The sequence below is a fragment of the Scyliorhinus torazame genome, chromosome 3 (genome assembly GCF_047496885.1).
Source record: "Scyliorhinus torazame isolate Kashiwa2021f chromosome 3, sScyTor2.1, whole genome shotgun sequence".
Classification (NCBI taxonomy): Eukaryota; Metazoa; Chordata; class Chondrichthyes; order Carcharhiniformes; family Scyliorhinidae; genus Scyliorhinus; species Scyliorhinus torazame.
The window spans coordinates 237,551,512-237,563,596 of record NC_092709.1 but is presented as its reverse complement, the minus strand read 5'-3'; the positions used below and the strand labels follow the sequence as shown (position 1 = coordinate 237,563,596).

The 12,085-nt window shown below is 44.5% G+C and overlaps 1 protein-coding gene across 2 annotated transcripts in view; it reads right to left on the bottom strand.

Moving 5' to 3' along the window:
- The window catches only part of dhx29 (DEAH (Asp-Glu-Ala-His) box polypeptide 29), a 179,185-nt gene that overhangs the window by 41,644 nt on the left and 125,456 nt on the right, over positions 1-12,085 (bottom strand). For both annotated transcript variants that reach the window (XM_072497035.1, XM_072497036.1), the window contains exon 20: positions 247-322. In XM_072497035.1, coding sequence (XP_072353136.1) covers positions 247-322 — 76 coding nt within the window. The remainder of the gene's footprint in view (positions 1-246; positions 323-12,085) is intronic.

Here is a 12,085-nt window from a genome sequence, read left to right as displayed (position 1 = left end):
TATTGCCTGAGCAACAACAGTTCCTTAAAGCCCTAGACTTTCACAGATGGTTTCAACATTCCTCTCTATTTTTTGCCACATTGATATGATTAAGAAAATTTACCATAGACTAGCTTTGCACATCCATTTGAATAAGTTAGTCTTTAAAGTTATTTTTTCCATACACATTATTTCCATCTTAGACAGACAGTGGTACATTGGTTACACAGCAAAACGTCCGTTGAAATATATCTAAGAAAACATTACCATAACATGAAGGCAAAGTTCTTCCAGCGGCACTCGTAAGATTTCTGGGACAGAGTAATCCATGAAACTGTCGTACCTAGAGTAATAAAGTAAACTATATTATTCCTTAACAAAATGGGGCCAGACACAAAGGTAAAACAGTTTCATTAATAGGTGGGTGCGCATACAAGAAACAGGAAGACTAACCCCAAATATAACAAATATTTTCAAGGCATGTCTATCTACATAAACTAAGTCTTTCAACTGAAATGCAAATAAAAGCACAAGTGTTTTAAAGCAGTAATATAAATTGCTTTCAATAACAAATTACTGCTGACTGAATAATATTGCTAGTTCTGATGAAAGGTCACAACCTGAAATATTAACTCTGTTCCGCTCTCCACAGATGCTGTTCAACCGGAGTATTCCCAACATTTTGTTTGTATTTCAGTTTTTTAGCATCTGAACTATTTTGCTTTTGGCTCAACCTGTCTCATCTTTCCTCACAACTAAAATTCTCCATTCCTGACAAAACTCTTCACTAGTGAGAGCAAATCTTCATAATGAGGGGATGAGAACTGCCATGTGGACTTCATTTAAAAGCCATGTTAAAATCCATGCAGCCTACATTAAAAGTACTTACCTTCATCAATCCTTGTTACGATCACAAAAATTTAAAGTTAATAATACTTTAACAAAACCATGCTGACTGCCTTAGATTAATCAATGCCTTTTCAAATGAAGACTTATACGCTCCCTCAATGCTTTTCCAATTATTTTTCCACCACCAAGCTTAGGCCATCTAGAATATATATATACATGGGAACACCGTCACCAGCAAATTCCCCACCAAGCCACACACCATCCTGACTTGGAACTAAATCGGTGTTCTTCACCTCCCTTCCTAACACTGGGCCGCACGGTAGCACAAGTAGATAGCACTGTGACTTCACAGCGCCAGGGTCCCAGGTTTGATTCCCCGCTGGGTCACTGTCTGTGCGGAGTTTGCACGTTCTCCCCGTGTCTTCGTGGGTTTCCTCCGGGTGCTTCGGTTTCCTCCCACAATCCAGAGCCGTGCAGGTTAGGTGGATTGGCCATGATAAATTGCCCTTAGTGACCAAAAGATTAGGCGGGGTTATTGGGTTACGGGGATAGGGTGGAAGTGAGGGCTTAAGTGGGTCGGTGCAGACTCGATGGGCCGAATGGCCTCCTTCTGTACTGTATTGTCTATGTTCTATGTATGTTCTCTGTGGCTATACCTATGACTTTTGCCGGCTGTATTTCAAGGCAGCGGCTGATCAAAGAAAGTGAACCCTCGTCTCCATGCTACATTATCACATGGTTATTTGTGGGACCTTGTCATACTCAAATGGCTCTATGTTTTTTACATTGCAACAGCACTACAAAAACACTTCATTGCCTGTGAAGTGCTTTGAGACATCCTGAAAGGCTCTATATAAATTCATGTTTTGTTTATTTTTTTTTGTGAAGAAAAAACAAAATAACCATTGAGAACCATGTCCATGTCTCGCCTCAACACACAAATTAGCTTTTGGTCTTTAATAGATCCACTTTTTCCTTAGTTTCTGCTTGCTCTTTGTTGTGAGAAAAGATGTTTCATTTTGCCTTGATTTTATTTACCAATATTTCACAATGTCTTTGTTTCTCTAACTTCTGTAATTTCATTCACCCTGCAATTTCTGTACTCTAGGTTTTCTGCGATGAACTCTCAGTAACTGACATATGCTTACCTTTTTGTCTCATCTTGCCCTGCATGTTTTCATCAAAATAAATCATTCTTTAATGAGACAATTTTACCTTAAGTCATACAACCCATTTTAAGAGAGAAATGGAACTAACATTGGAACTTATGAATGACAGAAAAAGCAAGACTGCCAATTTACAGTTTTTAAGCTTTCAAGTTGGGAAAAGGACCAACAGAACTAAATCTCAGAGAGGTCATAAATGAATACTTTTGTAGCCGTTGTCACATGTTTAAAGGGAGAGACGAGGTGGTGTAGCCGGTCAGACAGTTTTCTGGGGCCTGGATTCAGAAGCAATCCCTTTTGCTTCAGGGTGCAATAGCAGAGTTAGAAGTGCAGAGGCATGGCTGCTGACAAGACTTGAAACGTCACCATGGCAATTAAAGTAAAAGAAAATACAATTGAAGTTGTAGCTCAGTGGTGGGGTGTGTGCTATGTATGACTGAGGCCTCGGGTTCAATCACTGGAATCTCCAAGCCGATGTTTTGAATTTGTCACCAGGATATGAATGAAAATGATGGCATGTAACATGGTAAACTGTGGATCACTGGATGGCCATGAGCTGATTGGCTTATGAATTTTGCATTTGTTTTCCTTTCTCCGAAATGCATAACAGAGTCCAAGGAGTCGGAAATTAAAAAACCTACTTTCTTTTGATAACATTTCAATTAACCTCCCTATATTTAAGTGACAACGCAAGTAGAAGTGTGCAGGGCAGCACAGTGGTTAGCACTGGTGCCTCACGGCACCAAGGTCCCAGGTTCAAGAGCGGCTCTGGGTCACTGTCCGTGTGGTGTTTGCACATTCTCCCAGTGTTTGTGTGGGTTTCGCCCCCACAACCCAAAGATGTGTAGGGTAGGTGGATTGGCCACGCTAAATTGCCCCTCAATTGGATAAAATGAATTGGGTACTCTAAATTTATATCTAAAAAAAGTACAAGTGTGTAACTGGTGAGTCGTTTTTGTAACCAGGTTTTTAACTTTAATATATAGAGGAATGGCAGGACAGCATCAATCTCTGCAGTGCATCATCATATTCCACATGGGACCTCCAGGACATTTTGTGACCTAGATAATCATACGCGAAGGCAGTGTTGCCACCTGCAGCATCTCAAGCTCTGGCATTTGGGACTCAAGCAACATTTGGCATCAGGGACTCAAGAAACAGTGGCATCACTCTGCGAGAAGAGAGCTTTGCGAATAGCATATTTACGGTATGCAGGGAGAAAGGAAATGGGTGACCACCATGCAGACAAGAATAAATAGACAGGTAGTGCAGGAGTCCCCCCAGGTGTATCCCACTCGCCAACAGTATTCAATTCTGATGAAAGTGATGTTTCATTTTGGGAGTGCCGCCAGAGCCAAGTCCATGGCACCACAACTGCTCAGATGTACAGGGGTGCACAAAGACAACTGTAACAATCGTTGTGATAGGAGATTCTACAGTCAGAGGACCCAACAGGAGCTTCATCGGTCGCTGATGTGAATCCATGCCTCCCTAGTGCAGAAACATCGAGTCATGTATGACACTGAATAGTTGCAAAGGACCCTGAAGGGGGTAATGGGTGAACAGTCATTAGCTGTGGTTCACAGTGGCACCAATGAAGGTAGAAAGAGACATGTAGTCCTGCAGTCTTAATTTAGGAAACTAGGTAGGAAATTGACAAGCAGGACCTCACGGTCATGTCCATATTACTCCTGGTGCATTTGCAAGTGAATATAGAAATAGGAGAATATAGCAGATGAGTGCATGGTTGGTGTGATGGTGCAGGAGGATTGTTGGCATATTGAGATCAGATTAGCAATGATGGGACTCTACAGGCCAATTGAGTTGCACCTAAATAGAGCCGGGACCAATTTCCTAGATTTGCTACGGCAACTGGAGATATTTTAAATGTGTGTGGCAGGGGTGTTATGTGGCAGGGGTGTGGGAATCAGGAGGCTATATTGAAAGGGACACAAACGTGCAAAGAATATTGGGAGAGACAAATCGTACTGCAGTAGAAAATAGCATGGTATTAGGCATGTTCAGCGTAAGACCTCAAAATAGCAAAAGTCTAAATTAGAGTTTTAGTTCATGTATTTTATTCCATAGATTATGCCAATTAGGATTGGTGAGTTTCCGAAGCAGACAGCCATATGGAAAATGTTAACCTAGATGTGGCACAAAAAAGGACAGGACTGGATATTAAATATTCCTGGATATGAGGTGTTCAGGAAAGGGTGACAGTATTTAGAACAACATTCCTGTGCTGGAGAGACAGCTATGTCAAAGACAAAATGTATCTGGCTATACCAAGGAACAAAAAGGTGCCGTTACATTGCTTGGTGCAGCCTATAGGTCACCAACTAGTGGGAAGGGTACAGAGGAACAAATCTGCAAGAAAATTACAGAGAAGTGCAGAATTATAAAGTCGTTATAATGGGGGACTATTTTTAAAATCCAAATATAGCCTGGATTGTAGTAGTGCAATGGGCAGTTTCAAGTATGGTCAGGAGAATTTTCCACAACAGTATTTCTCCAAACCAATGATAAAGGATACACTGTTAGACTTGGTTCTTGGGAATTAGGTGGGCCTAGTAGATCAAGTATCAGTAGGAGAACATTTAGGGGTCAGTGATCATCGGAAAATATGGTTTAGGCAGGCTATGGAAAAGGAAGTCCAGAGTAAAAATAATCAATTGGGGGTGCAGCCACCCGAGATGGTCACCTGCAAAGGACCATGGGAACTATGGCCAACCCAAGACAGATACAGAGCTTCTGTGTATTTGAAACACAGGTAGCTAGACCTGATCAAAACCCCCGCTCGTTTGCATTCTAATGGCCCATTTCCCCAGAACAATAGTACTGCACTCAAGAAACCGATAGACAGACTGATCGGCGCCACTCCCTTTACTCAAGAGAGCCCAACTGCCAAGGTCAATGACTGCAAAGGGCCCGCCAGGCCACCAAGGCATCCGCCCCTTTTACTGGTCAAAATCGAAGGCAGTGATTACTCCTACAGACGGTCACAAAAGAAGAGCATGTAAAGCTCCTTTCGGAATTACTAGGTCTTTTGCAATCCATTGGATGCAAAGTCAACCCCAAAAAAGCCCAGATCTTAAAAGAAAAGATCCTTTACTTAGACACCATTATCACCCACGGTATGAGAGAAATTGAACACAAACTAATCAAATCAATCGTTACATTGCCCCTGCCCCACAATGTCACTGCACTCTGGTCATTCCTAGGTTTAGTAGGATATTGCCGTAGTCATATAGATGGTTTTGCCACAAAAGCAGCCCCACTCTCAGAACTCCTTAAAGAGAACGCCCCATGGGAATGGCTTCCGCAGCACACAGACGCCATCAATGAATTAAAACGCGCCCTAGGCACAGCGCTCGGTTTGCAAGTTCCAGACCCACACTCGTCCTATGCCATAGAAGTAGCAACCACCAACCGAACCCTAGCGGCAGTACTGCAGGAAAGACATGATCGCTTAGGACCCGTAGCTCTATGCCTCAAGAGTTTTGGACCCCGCAGAGCAAGGATTCTCAGCCTGCGAACGGCACTTGCTCAGTCTTTTTGGCAGTACAGTATTTTGCGTACATTACAGGCCTTAACCCAGTAACGATCTTAACTGAGCACACCCCAACGCAACTCTAGTTAGATGGTAGATTAAAGGATGGTTCAGTCAACCAAATCAGAGCAGCTCGCTGGACACTGCTGTTACAAGGAAGGGACATTACAGTGAAACACACCAAGACCCACACATGTCTAGTCGATAATCTTCAGTATGCAGGAACCCCATGAGTGCCAGATTATAGCAGCCCAACGCCACATAGGACCCTTTATCCCAAGGTCACTACACCCACATGCAGGCAGTAAAACACAAGATTCCCAAACCACAGGGAACACCGTAAAGATTTATGTAGACGGATCCTCCACGATAGAAAATGGAAAAATGACTGGTTGTGGAATTTATGTAGAAGACGCGCGGCGACGCGCATTAGAAGAAATCTCTTTAAAATTGCCCGGTCACCTAGGTTCACAAGCAGCATAGCATATGTAGTACAACACCCAGATTCTTTCCCAACCCCCGCAGACATACATTCGTTTATATGTATGCAATAGCTTGACAGAATTCCTGCCCCTGTGGGAATCTAGAGGATATGTATCAGCCGATGGAAAACCCCTACCCTCTGCCCCGTTGTTGAAACACATTCTTAGGACAGCCTCAGACCGCACATACGGTATAATTAAAGTGAAAAGCCATCATTGTTCCTCCCCACTGGTAATGTAAAGGCAGACGCCCTAGCCAAGGCAGGATCATGCCATGGTCACTTCTGGCAGCACCCAGAAAGCGAATCGATACACTCAGTCCAGGTTTCACAGACCAATAGAGGTTCTATCTCAGGCTCAAAAGGCAGGCGACATCCTCAAACAGGTTTTAGATGGCACCTTCCCAGCCCCCTATGATAAATGGAAGGACGCACTCGCTGTACAGGACAGTACGAAGTCTTACAACACCAGGTTAAAGTCCAACAGGTTTGTTTCGATGTCACTAGCTTTCGGAGCGCTGCTCCTTCCTCAGGTGAATGAAGAGGTATGTTCCAGAAACACACAGAGACAAATTCAAAGATGCCAGACAATGCTTGGAATGCGAGCATTAGCAGGTGATTAAATCTTTACAGATCCAAAGATGGGGTAACCCCAGTTTAAAGAGGTGTGAATTGTGTCAACCTCAACCGGGACCTGGGATTCATGTCGCATTACATTCATCCCCCACCATCTGGCCTGCGAATTCCTACCAACTGTCCTGGCTTGACACACCTCTTTAACCTGGGGTTACCCCATCTCTGGATCTGTAAAGATTTAATCACCTGCTAATTCTCGCATTCCAATTCCAAGCATTGTCTGGCATCTTTGAATTTGTCTATATATATATGTTTCTGGAACATACCTCGTCATTCACCGCTCCGAAAGCTAGTGACATCGAAACAAACCTGTTGGACTTTAAACTGGTGTTGTAAGACTTCGTACTGTGCTCACCCCAGTTCAACGCCGGCGTCTCCACATCATTTGTACAGGACAGCATAGTTTTAAAAAACGGAATTTATGTGGTCCCCACCCAGGACAGAAATCAGCTCATTTACCAGTTTCATGACGGACACGGATACCAGGGGATAAACAATACTATTGCCCATTTAAGACCTTTGTGTTGGTGGCCCGATTTAAAAACCGATGTAACACATTATGTAGAGAATTGTCTTATTTGTGCTCAGAACAATCCCAAATGGTACACAAAGAAAGGACAATTACGTCATACCCGACCTGTTAACGGACCCTGGACAAATTTGCAACTCGACTACATTGGCCCCCACCCCACTTGCAGAAATGGTTTCAAATATGTCTTAGTTGTAATCAACACCTTTACAAAATGGGTAAAAGCATTTCCCTCACGGGCGAACACAGCAAAGGCCACAGCTAAGATTTTGACCCAACAGATATTTACACGCTGGGGTCTTCCCCGCCGCATTGAGTCAGACCAAGGTTCCCACTTCACCTGCAGAGTCATGCAAAATGTTCGAACAATTTTTGGAATCAAGCAAAAATTTCACATAGCGTATCACCCCCAATCCAGCGGCATTGTCAAACGAATGAATCGCACTTTAAAAGCAACCATTAGGAAAATGGTGCAACAGAACAATACCACATGGGACACAGTTCGCCCATTCGCCCTCATGTTTATTCAGAACACCGTTTCCAGTTCCACAGGTTTCACCCCCCCACACTCTCATGACCGGGCGGCCCATAAAGGGAATTTAATATTTATTAGTTCTCGATTTGGCAAGTCCCACAGTCACCACCCTCACCCATGAAAAAGCAGTCCAACAAGTCACAGAGAATATTAAAGCAGCACAGCTCGCTGCAGCTGACCAACTAGGCACCGGAAGAAAGCAGAGTAAAACCTGCTTTGACAAAACCGTCCACCCCCTAGAGTATACAGTTGGTCAGCAAGTAATGGTTTCCCTTTACAACCCCAGTTCTTTCCTCGCCCCCAAATTCAGAACACCGTTTCCAGTTCCACAGGTTTCACCCCCCCCCACACTCTCATGACCGGGCGGTCCATAAAGGGAATTTAATATTTATTAGTTCTCGATTTGGCAAGTCCCACAGTCACCACCCTCACCCATGAAAAAGCAGTCCAACAAGTCACAGAGAATATTAAAGCAGCACAGCTCGCTGCAGCTGACCAACTAGGCACCGGAAGAAAGCAGAGTAAAACCTGCTTTGACAAAACCGTCCACCCCCTAGAGTATACAGTTGGTCAGCAAGTAATGGTTTCCCTTTACAACCCCAGTTCTTTCCTCGCCCCCAAATTTGCAGGATCCTACTCCATCTCAACAGACAATAGAACATTACAGCGCAGTACAGGCCCTTCGGCCCTCGATGTTGCGCCGACCTGCAAAACCAATCTAAAGCCCATCTACACTATTCCATTATCATCCATATGTTTATCCAATGACCATTTAAATGCCCTTAATGTTGGCGAATCCAATCTCGGACAAAGTGAGCCCCTCAGTGTACAAGATAACGTACCCCAATGGTAAAACTGGTTGGTTCCACATCAACCAACTCAAAGTCTATGGAACCCAATGTAGCCACTCCCACCACATCTCTCTGGCAATAAGAGACGGCTCCGCCCCGCCCATCGACAACCTAGTCCAACCCTCCCCCAGCCATGCCAGCACGTCCACAGACCCGACCTGGTCTCCACCCACAGGTACAGACTTCCACCTTGAGCTCGACTCCGAAGACAGCGACAGCCTTCCCGAATTGATTGCTATCCCTGACCAATGGTACGATCTCTCTGCCCCCAGTCACCCCAGGCCCCGGAACCACGACAAGGATATCTTCACCCCCCCTATATGCCCTTCCACATCCACTGCCCCTATGCCTCACGACAAACGAACCCCCCTTTGGCACCGCGACAACTCTTGTAGACTGGTAAGACATGACGATTCGGATCCTACGACGGCCCATGCGGCCACGACACAAAAACGGCAGACACGAGTCTGACAACCGGGAGATGGTGATGATTCAGATACTGACTCTCGTTTCGGTAATCCTTTTGCAACGCTGTTTGGTACAGAACCCTGAGGTGTCCAGATGATGAGAAAGAGACACCGCCTAAGTATTAAGGTGCCCGAATTTCTGATGGAGCCTGCCCGCCTTTTTCCTTCTTCTTGTCACATGGTTTTAATTGATGTCGGCCTGACACCCAATTTCTTGATGCACTCATAGTTACTCTTCTCACAGAGACACAGATGCAATTTACTGACCAATGGCCATTAAAGGTACAATTGATGGATCTCATATGACTACAAATTCTTTCCGCTCGTTTTGGCCATCCAGGTAGGGAGTAACGGCACTAATCCCCACCCTACCTGAGGACCCCAAATGCATCCGGTCAGTTAAGCTCAGGTAGTGGAACAACGGCACTGATCACCGCCCTACCCGGGATTCCATCCATTCTTGCCCTGCCGCGGCTCACACGCACCTCATGTTCCTGTCACTTTGAGTACTCTGGAATGGTTCCCCACGCTCTACACTGTCTTTGGTAGGTCTTAGTTTTCCCTTATCTGCTCTTTTATTGTGGTTTAAAAAATGTCCTTTGCCACGCTCTGTACACTCATCCCTATACCTTCCGCGACCCTCTGGTCGTTCCCCACCTGCTATTTACACATATGACACAATTGGTTGCTATGCACGCGACTACACACGAACTACCTCTGGAGACTGGGACGAAGAAACTTTATAAAACTGGCCGCCCTAAAACTCTGGTTGAGATGAGCCTCAACCATCGCTGGTTGCAAGTAAAAAAAAGACTGGTCGGAGAAATTGTCAGCCCACTCCCCGCATCAACCACAAGCTGCGAGAGTCTCAGTACTTTAAAAATTGGTATTTCTTGTCTCTCAAAACGTTAGTTAAAAAAAAAAAATGAAGGAGTCACACATGGTAACGATCATAATGGGAAATTGGATTAAGGAGAGAAAGACAAGTAAAACGAGATATTAACCGAAGATAATAACAGATATTATGTCTGCACCCCCAGGAATACACAGAAGACGGAACACGACAAGATGAAGCAAGGGCCGCTGACATACATTTTGATCTTCGCTGGACTCCTACAACTGCGCGCGCAACGGACTATTTTAATGTACACACCAGGCCCGAACACTACCACACATGACACCCCTAGCCCGGACACTACACCACCCATAGAGATAGTCACGGACTCCCCCACTTGGTGCAAAAACATTGCCAATTGGAACCCCCTTTCATACACAGTAGAGGCCCTTCTAGTAATTGCAATAATTTGCAGTGTCATTCAGACACTTCGTCTCCGTAAATGGAGAGCAAAAACCTCCCGGTCCCTGATATATACAGTTCGAGACCCCTTTTTTGGCATTCAACTAAACTGAATTACCTGCTGTAAGAATTATAACCATGTACCTCTGTAAACTTTGCTAGATTAAGTAGAAATGTGATGCTGCAGTTTTTAAATTTTTGTACTGTACATGATTTCTTTTTGATATATACCAGCAGCATGAGAGTAGCTTAGATAGTGTTAGTTGGAAATTCAATTGTGCGGATAAGTGAAATGTTTTGTAGTGACCCGTTCAAAATTTGTGATATGGTACAAATTAAGTAATGGCATGATGGGAAAACTGGTCAATGGGAAGACTGGTCAAAAGGTTTGATACAATACAAGAAAGACTGAAACTACTCATTCCAGCTCCCCAGGCCCAGGTAAAGAATGCTGCCCTAACCATTTTCAGTCTAGTATGGCCGTAGGCCAACTCTGCATAACTTGAAGTCTGAAAAGATCAGCGAAGGTCGAGCCATTCCAAAACACCGGACCTCGGCAACTCCTGATAAAACTAACTCATCATAACCCAGGGCCGTAGGAATTTAAAACAAATATAAGTTCAGGAAGAAACAAGTCTATTCTGACCTTTCAATGTTCCCTCCGAGGACTAAATAATGGTATGAGTGATATGACCAAACATGGTCTGGTCTTTGCTTCCGTTTGTATTTCCGATCAAACTCCTGACCATACTGTTGTCACATAATCTTGATAAAGATAATGTATAAATATTGAGCTAATTCTCCACGAAAGCATGGAACTTGTGAAAGTCTGAGCAGTTTTGTTGACTGCTCTCTGACTTCAAGTTTCAGCCATTACTGCAGGCAATTGTTTTCGAAAATAAAGCTTGTTATTCTGTCTTAATGAGTGTGTTGTATCTTTCTACTACAGAAGCGGGAAAATATTGACTTTGACAAATTAGTAATTGTGATGTGTTAGTAGAATTAGGTAAATGTCCCAAAATATAGGACAGAGTAGTGTAGAACCTGTCTTTGACCAAGGGTGACTGGCACACCACGGATGATAAGGGATCAACAGTGCGATCCACCACGCTTCGCGTTTAGGAAAAAGAGGATGGGATGTAGACTTCGGAGATGGCCACCTGCAAAGGACCATGGGAATTATGGCCAACCCAGGACTCAGACAGATACAGAGCTTCTGTGTATTTGAAACGCAGGTAGCTAGACGTGTTCGAAACCCCCGCTCGTTTGCATTCTAATGGCCCATTTCCCCAGAACAATAGTACTGCACTCAAGAAACCGATAGACAGACTGATCGGCTACACTCCCTTTACTCAAGAGAGCCCAACTGCCAAGGTCAATGACCGCTAAGGACCCACCCAGCCACCAAGGTATCCGCCCCTTTTATTGGCCAAAATTGAAGGCAGTGATCGAAGCCTGTCGAATTATTGGGTCTAAGATTAAGGACCACCCCAAAGAGCGCGAAATCCAGAGGGATAAAAGGAGACACAGCCATGAGTTTGTTCTCTTTTGGACCCGGCCTGTGTCAGCCTCTTTTGGATTCAGCCTGTGCCAGCCCAACTGCAGTATAACGACCAGACAGCCAAGTTCAAGACCAACGATCGCTACCTGACGGATGAGCCCAGCAGAGACAGAGCCATTTCTTCCAACCAGCCACGTGAGATCAAGTTAAAGGCCTTATCCATCTGCACAGAGCCAGTTGC